Raw genomic sequence first — 16553 nt, forward strand, 5'->3', positions numbered from 1 at the left:
AAACAGCCCTACAAACAAGCAGTCAACCCAAGCTACCAATCATCTCTTTCATTTCAAACAGTGAAAGCTGCATTAAACACAGAAAGTTTACTTACATGCAGTATACTGAAGAAGCAGAGTATGAACTATCCATTTACAGTGAAGGTCAAAAACCCATTAAAAACTTTATTAATCTTCATTTCAGCTTCACCCAGTATGTACGTTACATATTAACTGTTATCAAAATGACTCATGCCAATATATTTCAAGAATTTCTTTGTTGAATACAGTCCAGCTAACTTGATGAATAAAGACACAAGAGGTATTGCAGATGCTGGAAACTTAGAGCAATACACACAATGTGATGGAAGAGTTCAACAGGTCAGTCAGCATCTGTGGATGGGAATAAAGAGTTGACGTTTCAGGCTGAGACCTCTCCTCAGGGCTTGATTTTGTTCCTGATGAAGGGCTTTGACCTGAAATGTCGACTGTTTATTCCCATCCATAGGTACTGCATAACCTGGTGAGCTCCTCCAACACAATGTGTGTATCGATAAATACAATATCTCTTGCTTCTTCTTCTGTGGTCTATCTCAGATGTATAGTAAATGGAGATTGGACAGATTCTAACTCTACAGAATGTAGTGCAAAATAAATAAATGTGTTGCATCAAAGTAAAACTTCCTCTGCAGTTAATTTGCGTGAACCATTTACAGAAGAGTTCTAATGTTATGAATACATGAAGTTTCAGCTTGCAACCTATTTTTTTCTTTCTTTCGAAAGAGCTATTTTGAAATATGAGAAACAGTTGTCAGACTACCGGGTTAAAGCAAGCACACCTCATACCTGGTCCTTCACCTTTACACCAGCATTCAGCATTTCATTGAATGTAGTTACCAGCCATCATTGTTTAGTTTTCCTTATTTTATTGTGTATTAGATTAGATTAGATTATGAGGACACGCAGTCCTCTTTTATTGTCATTTAGTAATGCATGCGTTAAGAAATGATACAATATTACCCCGGTGTGATATCACAGAAACACAGGACGGACCATGACTGAAAAACTGACAAAAACCACATAATCATAACATATAGTTACAACAGTGCAACAATACCATAACTTGATGAAGAACAGACCATGGGCACAGTAAAAAAGTTCAAAGTCTCTCGGAAGTCCCATATCTCACGCAGATGGGAGAAGGAAGAAAACTCTGCCTGCCATGCCCGACCACAAGCATGTTTTTATAAATTAGCAGCAGTTAATTATGTTTTATAACTTGCTCTTTTCATCATTTAATTGTCAATGTCCAAATCAATCTTAGCAGTTTTTAAGTAGCTGATTATGCGAGATAACTTGAAAAAAATGAATAAGGATCTGACACTGTCGGTTTTCGCAAATCAAATGACATGAAGTGTTTTATGTTTAAGGAAAACCATAACAACTCATTTATTTGACTCCAAAAACTGAACACAAAGTGTGGTAACAGAACTCCATATAATTACATCATCACATCAGATCAGCCTCTTAAAATAAAACCCCAACTCAATGGCGGTGGTTGTGAATTACGTACATTTCCACCAATTACGTTACCCTGCAATACCGCAGAATCTCTGGACTCTGGGAGCTCCATCTCTGCAGATGGTTAGTGTGCCATGGGACTAGCCCAGGGATTGTGGAAGGGAAAGTGTGGGTAGTGGATTAGACAAGTATGAGCAGTGATAGAGATCATGTGTGTCAGTACAATACCCTGTCATTTTTGTCCAGATTTCATTGCAGTTTTGGTTTTACCAATTTATTTAATATCTAACCATCTAATTAGCATTTATATTGTTTTATTACTGTTGTTCATGTACATATCCATTCATTAGCAATAAACGTTCAAAATTCAATTTATGAAATTAACAATAACTATTTTTATAAACAGGTTCTAGCTCCTTTGAATCCCAGAAGATGGAGCGCCCTTCTATCTCTGTCACTTCTCCCATGAGCCCAAGCATGTTGCGAGATGCTCCACAATTCTTGCCTGGACAGCTTTCAGTATGTAATCACCAATTAAGTGCCATGCTTGAACTTTCCAGTGTTTCACCTCTGTCTAATTGCACTAATATGGTATTCATGTCTATCAACAAAGTATTCAGAGTATCTTCCAGATGTAGATTTGGAAATTCTGTCATGTTATTAAGTAGAAGTGGCAACATTTCAAAACAATGTGAATTTTAAGGTCAGAGATTGATTGTTTTCGATGGCCACAGTTAATACTTTTTACAAAAATGATTTTGATTTCCGTTTCAGAATGTGTTCATAAAATCTTCTTATGCTATTTGTGACCAATTATTAGCAACAGACATTTAGGCCCACTCTAAGCATCTACCTATCAAAAAGTGATCACCCCATAAATCTATGCTAGATGGTCCCAGCCATGGCACCCACCTGTGCCCTCCAGCAGGACCCTATTTGAAGGGGTTAGCTTATACAAACAACATGTCATTTACAGTTGATATTTTGCTACTTGGAACTACGTAGGGAGAGGGAGCAATGTCTGGCCTACTGAAAAACATAGCCAGATACTTACAGCTCCCATTACAAGGGAAGTGATTGAGCTAATTAAAGATGAAAGCTTCACTGGCAGCCTCATGGCTTACTAATGGCTAGGTGTGCCCAGTTTTTGAATTAAAGCATTGTTTCCCTCATGACAACAACTAAATTACCGAGCAGAAAATCCATTCCTTCAACAAAGGAAATAAGGACATTATAGCATTAGCAGAATTTGCTCATCTAAATTGCTGCTCCAAATGGTGAGTTTTGCCATCCTCTGCAGGAGTAACAATGATAGATCAGCAAGGATTCTGGAAATTTCTTGGTCTTCAGATCCACACTAAGGTATGTCATTATTTAACTTCCTTATTTATAGTTTCTGTCCTAGATAGAGACAGTGATATGGAGAATGGATTCATATCTTTTCCGCTGGAGTAACATCCTTGTATGATTACCTAGCAGAAGTACACCACGCTGCCTTTGCACTAGCATTATTTAAACTGCCTGACAGTTGTATGTCTAATACAGACTCATAATGGGGCACTCCCCATTCTAACCATGTCTCTAACAGCATCTGAAATCCTGTTAACATTGGACATGAACATGAGGGTAAATAATTCCAGACATGGTGCCACAGGCTAAACCCAGCAATAGCAGTAATTATAGAGTTCCACATGAATAATATAAGAACCTGTACTTCACTCAAGAATATATATTTATAATGGAAGTACCCAGCAGAAATGCACAAATTTCCTGACTGTAATAACAGTTTACTTACTACATTTTTGCAAATATCTAAAAAAGCTAGCATCAAAACTCAAATAGTGAGTGAGCATTACTCAGAATGTAGCCTATAAGTCGATACAAAGAGGATAGCTGCAACTGTGCACCAATTAGGAAGGTAATATTCACAGAGCTCTCTGGGTAATATGTGGCATGCTTAAGTCAGCATCACTGCCTTGGCTACTGGTTCTTCCAAATACCTCTTCACTATAAATCAGGCACAATAGTCTCACACTGAGCACTTTGACGAATAAAACTTTAACTCCATCTCTAAGTATCAGGAACTTATCAGCACAGTGGTATGTTGGTATTACGGTGCCAGTGACTCAGGATCATTTCTGCTGCTGTCTGTCAGGAGTGTGTACATTCTTTCTTAACCACGTGGGTTTCCGGGTTCTCCGGTTTCCTCCCAAAGTTGGATGGGTTACTAGGGTAACTGGTCACATGGGTAAAACAGTGTGACATGGGCTCACTGAGCTAGCACGGCCTGTTATCACATGCTGTATCCCTAAATAAATAAAAATTCAAGTATAAACATCCCGGCCAAGCAAATGAAATTGTTCTAGTACATCCTGTACTTGCGTTCAACCCAGTTATGTCATCTCAAAAATCAATGTGAACCAGACAAGGAAAATACCAGACATAGCATTTTGGTCTGGAATCCCACTGCATTGCACAATATTTATGAGTGCTATGCAACAGAATTCAGAATTCAATTGTAAAACTTATTGCTATCATTTGTGAAGCAGTTGTTTAAGTTTGCCAAATTTCTTCTGTGCAAATGGTATGCACAGGTTTCCGGCAAACACTCATTTAGATGCCACCGTTGCTGAATCTATTTTGCAACAGTTGAACACAAAGTTCAAAAGTTCAGAGTACATTTATTATCAAAGTATATATACATTATACAACCTTGTGATTTGGCTCCCTAAAGACAGCCACAAAGCAAAGAAGCCCAAAAGAAAACCATTATAAAAAGGAAGACTGCCAAGCAGAGAGAAAAAAGACAAATCATGCAAGCAATTGCTGCTGAGTCCTCTGTCGGTCAGAGTTGACCGTGGATTTTGTGTCCTAGCTGTTTAGATACGCAAGCCTGGGCAGTATGATCTGGAGAGCAAGCTGTTGCCCATGTGGCAAGATCCTCCTCTCCATGCAGCTGATGAACCCAAAGGAACGGCAGAGACCGATACAGTTTGGTACCAGCAGCATCGCAGGAGTTGCCAGTCATCTGCCCGAAGCAACTGGTTTTAAAGCACTAGTAACCTGTCTTTGCCCTTTTCCCTGTCAGCGGAAACGGTTCTGTCAGGCTTAGCAGCTAAGTCACACATGAGGGCCAGGAGCTGGACTTGGTTGTCGGAGGCTACTTGAGGCACACGCCACTGGGAGCATTTAATATGCAGTGAGAGCTTGTCACCATTACCACCCCCAGCCATAACAACCTTAAGGAACCTGCAAGCAAATAGTGTTCAGAACTGAAGTCCTTGAAAGAAGTCCGTCCACAGACCTTCAGTTTAGCACAGAGCTGAGTTAACATCGCAAAGCAGTGAAATGAATAGTCTTGACCCTCACTGGGACTCTGACATTCTGACCTTTCCAATTCAGTCTGATATTTACATCTTCATCTAAGCATTGGGTTCTTTGATATGCTCTGGAGTCTGGACCCTGCCACCTTGATTTGGCCTGTACCTGACCTTTCCAATTCGGCCTGGTGCTTAGGTCAATTGAATCTTGGGTCTTTCCACACTGCCTTGCATCTCTTTGGTTTTGCCGCATCGAATCACTTCCAAGTCCTAAGCAAAGTTTCAGGCTAGTTTTATGCAACATTTCCAATTAATGTTCTTCTGAACCATTCCACACTTAAAGCAGAATTACTTATAAGTGAATTCACTTTAATCAAATGATGATGGCAGTGTGTGGCATTCATGCAGAAGCAGACATTTATAATAATTGTGGGGCATACTTCAACAAGATTTAATAAGGGGACTGCCTTAGCATTTCTCACATTATTGAATGACACAGAAGAAGACCATTCAGCCCATTGTGTTCATGCTGGCTCTCACTTCATTGTCAACAGTCCCATTCCTACACTTATTCCCTGCAGCCTACTCTGTCTCATATGACCATCAACACTTCTCTACCTACACAAACCTACAATTTACTAACAATACAGGTAAAGCAATTCTGAAGATTAGCTTTATTTGTTACATGAACATTGAAACACACAGTGGAATGTGTAGTTTTTATGACAAGGACCAACACAGTCTAAGGATTGTGCTGAGGGCAACCTGCAACTTCTGCCACACTTCTGACACCAACGTACCATGCCTACAACTCACTAAACCTAACCCTAACTGTACAACTTTGGAATAAGGAAGGAAACAAGAGCACCCGGAGGAGTCCCATGTGGTTACTGGGAGAATGTACAAATTCCTTACAGACAGCGAGGGGGAATCAAACCCTAATCAGTGATTGCTGGTGCTGAGACCTGATTGTGCTAACCACTATGCTACCATGTTGTCCCTTTGGGATATGGGAAGAACCCGGAGCATCTGGGATAAACCATGCAGTCAGAGGGAGAATAAGCAAACTCCACACAGAGGTGCCAAATAACATACTGAAGTCGGGTCGCTGAAACTGTGTAGTAACACCACCACCTTCTCAAGGTCTCAGACTAGGTACAAGTCCATGAAGTCTGATGCTTTGAACCACCCACACAGAAGCCCCCTTCAATTTAAATATTTAACCCATATTGCAAGGCCCAAGCAATATACTTTGACATAACATCGCCCAGAACCTGGAGCCACCTTCTCTCTGCGTAACCCTGAGGTCAATAGCATCTCTTCTATTTCCTTGCAATTGATGCTCCAAAATGACTCATTGTCCTAATTCCTTGCCCTACCTATCTACTGACCCTACGTTCCCTGTCCATCCCTACAATGGTCTTGCAGGCAATCTATCTGAGTTCCTTTACGCGTTCTTCAGTGGTGGAGCTAACAAAGGAAAAACGTTTGTGTACATAGGAATTGTACCTCGCACTTGGTGCATGATCAAGTTTAATTGGTGGTTTAGCACAGTATTTATGGTGCAGAAGAATTTCTGGATCTTCACTTTGTGAGTAATTGCTAATGTTCAAATGATACCACACCAGAGGTAACATTAAAATAATCAAAATAATTTACTAAAGGGGACCTGACTCCCAAGTTCAAGTTTCTCTCAGCTGGCAATATAATTTAAGGCCTTCACTTTAACTTTTTCAAGCTTTTATTGTTCCCCCATTTCTAAGAAATGTAACATATAATAAAAGTATCCATAATCAGAGTCTATATTGCTAAAGCTCCCATTTTTTTAATTGTACAGACTGCAAATCTTGAAATAAGTGCATGAGTTTATGAAGAAGTGAATAAGTAAGAGAAAACATTTAAGAATTTGAGTTTTTGGTACATACAGCTGATTTTTTGTATGATACCAGCATAGTAAATTATGTGAAATAATTTCTGAATATCTAACATTTAGTTATTTTGCAAAAATATTCCCAAATAGGTTAATATGTATTTATGGATTTACAAGTTCACACTTCTTTGTAACTTACTCTCCTTGGATTGTTTGCTGAACGCACACAGCCTCTGAACCCAAGGTGGTGCCCTGCTTCTAGCTCTAGTCTTCTTTCACACGTGCATAGCTGCTATTTGCTCCTTGCAGTTTTACCATTCTAACCTCAGGGCATCCTCTGAGTCATTACCTTAACTTCTTTCATAACTGAGTTAAAGGACCTTTCTTACTGATTTTGCTGTACTTTTGCTTTGACAGAATCAATCGAGTGAGAAGTCATTGCAAGTCTGCCAAAAATCTAAATTCAGTTTGAAATAGTTAATCTAAAAATCTCACTACCAACAAATTCAGCATTTAGTCTATTGAATCAAGCACTGTGCCGTGTAATATCGGACGAGCTGTGCAGCTTCAGGCCTCCAGCATCAGTTCTGAAATCGGGATCTCAGTCATTAGGTATTATGCAATCAAGATGGAGTCTCTGAAAGAGTTTGCTTATGGGTTCCCTAAAAGAAATTTGTTCAGGATATAACGGCTTAAAATGGTTTGTATGTGTACAATTATTATGTCAACGCTCTATACTGTTTAACAAGGAAGTGCATTGTGGGTAATATGGTTAATCATTTCTGCTGTGATTGTATCTGATTTTCATTTTAAAGCATTCTTTAAGTGTCTGAGTGTGGATGTATCCTTTTAGTTTGATTTTATTTATTTTCTTTGTTGTTTAATTTTGCTTACCAGAGCCAAAGCCTTAGTAGAAGAACAGCACCTTTTGTTCCTAGGGTTCAGGTAAAGGCACTGTATATCTGAAAATATTATCATTTGGAAAATGCAGAAAAGTAAATCAATAGCAACAGATTTATTTTTATCTTAGTTTCCTCTTTATCGTACTTTAGTTTCTAGAATACGTGCTCTAACTAAAGCTCTGCATGTTTTCATGAACAAGATCCATTCATATCGCCATTACACTGTTTTAATAAACAGTGTGCTGCATTTTCCAATTTGCATTAGATCCTTCAATGGACCATTGGCAAACAAATTATACCTATACAAACAGCTTATTTCAAAAATTGATTTGATCAACAAGAAACTCATCAAGAATTGCTGTAGCGAGTTTATTATTGTCTCTCTTCTACAGGATCTATGAGTCTGAAAGTTAAGTAGTTGTTTATTTATTTTCCCTCTGTCAGGGCACCATGGTAGTGCAGCAGTTAGCGTAATGCCATTACAGCTCAGTGCATCAGAGTTCGGTTCTGACACCATCTGTGAGAAGTTTTTACATCTTTTCAGTGAGCGCATGGGTTTACTCCAGGTGCTGCAGTTTCCTCCCACAGTCAAAAACATGCTGGTTAGTAGGTCAATTGGTCACTATAAATTGTGCTGTGATTAGGCTAGGGTTAGATCGACGGATTGCTGGGTGGTACGGCTCATTGGGTCAGAAGGGCCCGTCCTGTGATGTATCCAGTAAATAAAATGCTTACTTTTGCTTAAGTTTCAAAGGTTCGATGCAGTGTAAAGTGCATATCCCCCTAGGGTGTTCAATTTCTACCTCCTCCCTTTTGGTTGGTAGGGTGTGTGCTTTGAAAGGGATGTCCATGGTTTGGGCTTTATGTTGTTCCAGTTCCTCAGATTGAATACCTTCCTTTAAGTCCTGCTGCAACTATTGTTCTGACCAATATCTTCTCCATCAAGCCTGTTGCCCAAAAGAACGGATAGCCCTGAACTCAAGATGAGTTATTTGCTGGCTGTTATCCAGATTCTGTTATGTTGTATTAAATATCCAATTACATTTATGGTACTCTAATAAGAAGGATTTTTTGTAGGCTAAGTGGACTTTTCATTCTAAATAGCCTACAGAAAATGGTTCACATGCTTGTTATCAAACTCTGTTCCAATTACATCAATATACGTTTTATGTATTGGAGTTTAAATGATAAACATTGTTAAGAGATAATCAGGCAAATGAATATAATTCCCTAAGAATAATATTAGCCTGCTTAAATTGATCAGGCAAATCAGCCACCACCACCAATTCCAATGTCTATAATTTCATCTGACCTTTTGAACAAGGAAACATGCTCAAAGCTGATAGGTATTGCTTTAGCATATAGATTGTGCCCAAGAACATAACTGCTGATTTAATCAGTGACCTAATGGTATTTTATAGTTTTCCTATAGGGTTATCCAAGTTAGAAAAGAGAACCCTGTGGTTTCCTGAGTGCTAGAAGTGGCCCATCAGCTCTGTCTAGTGAATTCCTGCTGCCTGCCACTACTCTCCTTTATGCCTACCAGTTATCTACATTTTCCCGACAATTTCTGTTGGAACCTTGTGCACTATTTTGCCAAGTTCAGCAATCTTTTACCACCTGTTGCAAGTTCAGTCCAAAAAAGTAACCTCATTTTGAATTCAGAGCTTGAGTGATCACACTAAAGCATCATGTTGCACTTTAAATGCATTTTAAAAACCTTCTTGGTCAACCTTTTTCATATTCAGAATGAAAGAATAGTTAATCTGGAACAGTTATTGCTTTAGAAAATAAATCTGTGGAATAAAATGATACCTGCCATTTGGATTTCAAACTGAGATTTTTGAAGACATTTTTCCTTTATACACAAGATGATGATGACCTGGTCTCATCTCACTTTTGCTAGCTTATTGCAAATACATCTGTGCCAGTGGTATAGTGGTATTTGCCCTTGAACTTCTGAACAAGGGGTCCCAGGTTCAAATCCAGCCGGCCCCTTGCATGCTTTCCATCTGTGCTGGGTTGAGCGTGAGCTAGCAACTCGGGCCCCATACGACAGACAAACACTAAAGAAATGGCAAGGTTGCCTTGCCATCTGATGTGTCAAACAAGGTACGGGGAAGAACTTCACCTTTTCATTGCAAATACAATAATTTTTTTTTTTTTTTTAGCCACTCTGCAGAGAACTAGCTGTCAACATTGGAAGCTTTGTGATGCAATGATTTTTATAACTTGAATATATATTTATTGGAAAGAAACTGTCCCAAATGACTCAATGAAGGTATTTTCAGCAGCAAAGAGAGATTATATATTTTTCAGAAAAAGTGGAGTTGATTTCTGAAAAAAGCCAGAGTAAATCTATTTCCCCATGCATAGAGATACAATCTCTTCTATAGATCTTAAAGGATTAAGTTTCTGGATAATTTTATTCAGTTGATTGTGAAGTATTATTAGCTGAGAGATAGCTGAATTAGGGTTTGTACTTAGGTACAATTTGTTTGCTAGCATATTAGAGCTTAAATTTAGATATCATTTCTACCTCCCATAGACCATTAGATGATAAACTTATTTTATTAAATCTTCATTTTCAATTGAACAGAATGCCTCCTTACTTTGCTGCATGTTTGAGGTTCTGTGCATTTATTTTATTATCAGCTATATCTGTAGTTTGCATCATTTTTCAAACAAATTTTCTTGCACGCTAGAACTACATAGCTATAAAGAGAGAATAGATAGAGCCGAGTGATCAATCGACAGAGACATTCAAAGAATAGGAGTGATGAATGAAATTATCCTGACTCTGCAGTGTGGATGAATGAAACTGAAAGAAAGAGAGAAATGAGTGAAACTATTTCTAATGAGGGAGTGAGATAGAATGGAATGGGAAGAATGAAAGTGAATGAAAATGCAAAGAGGCAGCTGGACCTGCAAAACGGCACCCAAATGATTTACAGCACACATACCACCACATATGCAGAAGCTGGTTTTGCAATGAGACCTGCTTCAACAAGATGTAAAAGGGGATTCATCTAATTAGTTCTGAGGCTCTGGAGACCCTAACTATAAGGTTATTTTAAAATTATTTACATTCCCCATGCTGCAGGTATCCTTCAAGACACCTAGCATTTGATACTTTATCCCCAGTACACCTGAGATGCATCCCTGTCAATGGATAAAGAAAGGCTTGTGTGCACACAAATTACACAAGATCTATTCTCATCCATGACTGTAGCTCTCTCAGAGTTGCCTCACAAGATGATATGGTTGTGAAGAAGGCGTATGGTGTGTTAGCCTTTATTAGTTAGGGGATTGAGTTCAAGAGCCATAAGGTAATATTACAAACAAGAGAACATCTGCAGATGCTGGAAATCCAGGCAACACACACAAAATACTGGAAGAACTCAACAGGCCAGGCAGCATCTACGGAAGAGTATAGTCGATGTTTCGGGCCAAGACTCTTCAACGGGGTAACATCACAGCTCTTATTAAACCCTAATTAGACCACACTTGGAATAATGTGTTCAGTTCCAGTCATATCATTATAGGAAGGATGTGGAAGCTTTAGAGAGGGTGCAGAGGAAATTCACCAGGATGCTGCCAGGACCAGGGAGTATGTCTTATGAAGGTAGATTGAGTGAACTAGGGCCTTTCACTTCAGAGTGGAGAATGCGAAGTGACTTGTCAGAGGGGTACAAGATGATAAAAGATATAGATAGCCAGACACTTTTTCCAAGGGAGGAAATGGCTAATACAAGGGAGCATAATTTTAAGGTGACTGGAGGAAAATAGATGGGGATGTCAGAGGTAAGTTTCTTACACAGAGAGTGGTAGATGCATGGAATGTTCTGGCAGGGGTGGTGGTAGAGGCAGATAAATTAGGGACATTTAAGAAACTCTTAGATAGGCACATGGATGATAGAAAATGGAGGGCTATGTAGGAGGAAAGGGTTAGATTGATCTTGGAGTAGGTTAAAAGGTCAGTACAGCACTGTGGGACAAAGGGCCTGTACTGTGCTGTAATGTTTTATGTTCTATGTTAATATCTGATCATTCTGTCCAGGAACTGAATATTAGAGGATGAAGAAGGGGAATTAATCATGGGTAATGGAGAAAAGACAAAGGTTCTAAATAATCATTTGGGTCAGGCTTCATGGTAGAAGACATGAAAAATGTCCCAACAAAAACAGATAATATTGGGAAGGGAGAGCTTAAGACATTATTTATGGCTTGTGAAAATGTACTATGCAAGCATGTGAGTTTAATGGCTAGTTGTTGTGGTGGGTATGCCTTTATTACATTGCGTATATAATTTAAAGTAGAAAAGTAGTGATGCAGCTTTAGAAGGTGTTGATGAGACTACACCTAGATCAAACCAAACACCTTTGGTCACATTTAAGAAAGCATATGCTTGAATTAAAGATGGTGCAAAAAACACTCTCTACTCTGATTCCTAAGTTGCAGGGTTTGGAGTATGAAGTAAAACTCCATACGCATTAGAATGAGAGGTGATCTTAGTGAAATGTGCATAATTCTGAGTGGGAATGACAGCATGGATTCTGAAAGGATGTTCTCCCTAGTGAGCATAGTGTCAGAATGAGGAGTCACTCATTTATGACAAAAGTGGGAGGATTTTTTTTCTTTGTTATGTGAAAATCTCAACCCCAGAGACCTATTGGATGGAGTCACTGAGTATGTTCAAGGCATAGATCAACAGACATTTAAACTAATGGAAGTCAAAACATCTAGAGAGTGTTGTAACATAATATTGAGAGAAAGATTATATCAGGCATGACCTTGCTGAGTGGTGTAACATGGTTATATTCTAATGTAAGCATTCCCAATCATAGAGAGGGTGCATGGACAGATAACGAGTGGTAGCAGTTCAGACAATTTCTTCTAAAGCACCTTTAGACCTTCTAAAAGCACAGCAATAATAGTAAGTTTGCCTGTTCTCTAATATCCATGGAAAGGACTTAGCCTATATGACCATGTCCTATTTCCAAGAGGAATCTGATTGCATGTTGAACCTGGCAGGTACTTAAGTTACACAGAAACACTTCCCTTTGAAAATGATATGACCTACATTGTTAGCAAATTTTGGGATGGTAGGGTTATTATTTCCACTACTGCCCTAAAGTGAAGAACCTCACTGACTGAAGAGGTTTGAAAGAGAATGTGTGGAATATCATGAATGAGTGAAAGATGAAAGTTGGCCGAGTGAGTCAAAAGAACAATATGAGCAAGTGTTCAAGAGCATGTATGATTTGAATAGAACTCTAAAGGGACGATGAAAGTAAGTAAAGGAGCAAGGTGGGCAACGTGTACAGAATAGAGTGAAAACAGGAAGAAATCAGGTTTGAACTGGAAATGAGAAAGTACTAATGATTAAAGGAGTGGGGAGAGATAAAGAGCGAGGAGAGAGAGGGAGAGAAAATATAGACAAACCGTATAAGGCACATGAGATAAAGAGAGAGTAAGTTTATAAATTAGTAAAAAGAATAGTAGGAAAGGTATGTGAGAGAAAACCTAGAAAAGAAAAAGAAAGCATAAACAAATAAAAGGGTTTATACAGTGAAAGGATGGAGAAATAGTGTCTGGAAAATATTCTTAATATTAGGCTTGAATTAGATAATTTATTGAGTTTATCAAATGTATTAAAATTAAATATGCAGTAAACTACAGATTAGTCTCTAGCTTGTTTCAGTTTTTTATGACAATACAAAGGTGTATGTTCTTTTTATGAGTGTTGTCTTTAACTTAATAAATGTCAATGATTAAAAGGAATTATGCTGTATTAAGTGTGATACACTGACTGTGTTTATTGTTATCCTTTTAGACTTGGTTTCCTCCTAAAATGCAATAAGACCATGTATGCTCCACATGCTACCACAGGAAAAAAAAAGATATTCATTTGCACAATCCCAGGTTTCAGTGTAGATGTACCAGACACTTCATTAATGATTTTAAAATCATTTAACACTACTATTGTCTCTTGCAAAAGTATTTCCTAATGGAGGATTTGTGACTCTAGGGGCTGGGATGGGTTGGGGGAGGGGAAGGTTGGGTGGGGAGCTGCCAAAGATTGCAGAGTTCTGTGAGTCTTTAACAAAATTGAGATAATTTAGCAGTCCCCCAAAATCGCTGGGACTGCCCCATTGGTTGTTCTTTGAGGAGCACATACTTTACCAGTTGTGAACAAGTGGGGCCTTCATTTCAAAGGAAATCACTATTCAAGAACATTACTTGAAAGTAATCCTCACTAAACATGTTAATATACCCTTTTTTACTCTTCCCTTGCACTTTAATGTTTATGATCCTAAAGTTAGTGTAAATTGTGCATGCAAACTATGGTGAAGCTTAACCAATTCACATTACAAATGACTTTAGAGTCTGGCTTGTAAGTACTATGTAAACACAAAGCTCTCATATAAATATTAACAACAGCAGTGATTATCTGGTGACATGATCTTCCAACAGATTAAACTCTGGTATGACAAAGTTGGCCACCAACTTATTGTTACAGTACTTGGAGCAAAAGATCTTCCTTTTAGGGAAGAAGGGAGGCCAAGGAATCCTTATGTCAAAATTTACTTTCTTCCTGACCGAAGGTACGTTCTAATTGCCTTTACATTGCAAAATTGTTCCTATAAGATATTTGCCTCATTTTTTCCCTTTCTGAAAATTTTACCTGTTTTATTAAATTTATGCTGCACTTGATTTTTGTTTATGTTATTTAAAACTTGTTTTTGTGGTGATAGTCTGCTCGCACTATTTTCCTGTGGTTATGGGAATGATTACAAATGTTGGGCTTCATAATTAATTATACTTTCTATGCCTTGATAATTACTGACATGCGGGATTATTTAAATGACTACACTGCCCATTGTGTCAATGGTTTCATTTCTCTAAATGTTGTTGGTTTTAATTTTAAAGTTCATATTTTATAAAACATTTACCATGAGAGAAATAATGCACCAGCTTATTCAAGAAGCATTTTCTTAAGTTTATATTTATATTCACTAGTCTGGATTTGAAGGAAGAACGATAAAATAAACTTAAAAGACAAACCAACACTAGAGTTCTTTGCTCTTGTGCACTGTCTGCTTCATCTCTAACCATTCTTCCCTTGTCAAAATCTTAACTACGTAACCTCCCAAACCATTGGCCATTATATCAAAAATTTGTTTGAATCACTCCACTAGAATTCCACTAGTACCATGGTACAGGGACAGATTTGAGCATTGATGCTATGGGCATCCTGTGCATTTCAAAAACAATCTACCTCTTCTTGTCTTTCCTAAACTGCCTGTAGCCATTTTCATAAGTAATGTCTCCTGCCCAGGACTTATCTTTTAGTACTCCAGCCCTGACTGCCCCCATCCTTTGTCATGTTTATTAATAACCTCTGGGCATCCTGATCTGCACTGTCTACATGATCAGCATTAAGTGCTTGTCTGGTTCTCTTCTCATCTGGTTGTAGCCTATAAATCAAAAGCAACAGTTTCACTTACGGTTCTGCACCATTATCTCTTGAGACCCCAAGGGCTTTTCCTTGGCCCTGACCTGTTGCTCATAAAACACTGTTATCAACAGTATTATCCTTCAGCAGGTTTGATCATACTCAGATGCTCTTTTCCATCACTTCTCATGTCTCCTCCACTTTCTAATCTGTTAGAATTCTACTCCAATTGATATTCTGGTAAACTAAAGTCTTCATTGTTTCATAGTCACTGACTCCAAATTTCATTCTTGAAACTGGACCAAGTAGTTCACAATTTTGATGTCATCTTTGATCCCAAGTACAAGTACAGTCATCCATACCATCAAGTCGACTGCATACTTCAAACTTTGTAATCTGGCCTTTCTCCAACCTTGCCTCTGCTTACCCTATGTTGAACGACTCATCCTCTATATTTGCTAATTTACACTAGAAAAACATACTCCTGGCCCAGGACTTACCTTTCAGTACTCCAGCCCTGACTGCCCCTGTCCTTTGTCATGTTTATTAATGACCTACATTAATGACCTACAGTGCTTATGATGAGAAACACTGTGGACTCTTCTTCCATCTCCATCTGTAGGTAAACCCCAGCTAAGTGAACTTTCTTGAAGTCTTTCCCCCCAGAAAGGTTTGCAAAGATATCCTCCATCCTGGGCAGAGGGTATTTATCTACTTTCAGCACTGGGTTGATGGTGACGTTAAGATCACCGTAGATCCCGACAGATCAATTCTTCTTGGCTACTGGCATTGCCTATGATCTCCACTCATTTTTGGAGTGAATTCCTTCAACCTTCATGTGATCTAGCTCACTGACTAATTCATCACAGATGGAATAAGGAACTGGATGGGCTTTGCAAAACTTGGGAGTGGCATTTTCAGTTAACATTATTTTACCCTTGATATGTTTGAGTTTTCCAATCCCAGCTTTGAACACTGCTGTGGCATCATCCAGTAACTTTCGTACTTCACTGTCAGTGAACGATATAACAGGGGATGTGGCATGAAAATGGTGGATGGATCTCCAATCAACTTGTAGTTGTCTCAGCCAGACACATTCCTACAATGCTGGTCCTCTTGTTTATAACACATACAGGCCTATTGCAGCTGGTTGATTGTTGTATATCACTGTTACAAATGTCATTCTCACAGGAATTATCTTTACTCTGATAAAGTTCTTAGTTGGATATCTGCAGGCTTCAGTTTAGTATTTTTGAAAAGCTGTTGAAACTCGATTTGTGGAATGACTGAAACAGCTAAACCAACGTCCTATTCCATTTTAATTAATTTGCCAATCTCTGGTGTGAGTCATATTGCTTGACTATTGTTAGTTTTCATATCTATAAATCTCAAGGCTACCCAATCCTGTGTCACTCTCATAATTATCAGTCTTTTTCATCAACAGCATGCAGATTAATGCTCTTTTTGAAATTGAAACTTGATTTTTTATCTTTTTATCTACT

General features: G+C 38.4%; 1 protein-coding gene across 23 annotated transcripts in view; it reads left to right on the forward strand.

The window, feature by feature from the left end:
- rims2a (regulating synaptic membrane exocytosis 2a) overlaps positions 1-16553 on the forward strand; it is a 1105394-nt gene that overhangs the window by 693263 nt on the left and 395578 nt on the right. For 20 of the 23 annotated variants that reach the window (XM_072262764.1, XM_072262846.1, XM_072262801.1 and 17 more), the window contains 2 exons: positions 1907-2019; positions 14070-14200. In XM_072262764.1, coding sequence (XP_072118865.1) covers positions 1907-2019; positions 14070-14200 — 244 coding nt within the window. Of the gene's footprint in view, positions 1-1906; positions 2020-7587; positions 7636-14069; positions 14201-16553 lie in introns of all 23 variants that reach the window. The other 3 variants (XM_072262773.1, XM_072262863.1, XM_072262744.1) reach the window with 1 other exon arrangement.

Source organism: Mobula birostris, chromosome 1 (assembly GCF_030028105.1).
Source record: "Mobula birostris isolate sMobBir1 chromosome 1, sMobBir1.hap1, whole genome shotgun sequence".
Lineage (NCBI taxonomy): Eukaryota > Metazoa > Chordata > Chondrichthyes > Myliobatiformes > Myliobatidae > Mobula > Mobula birostris.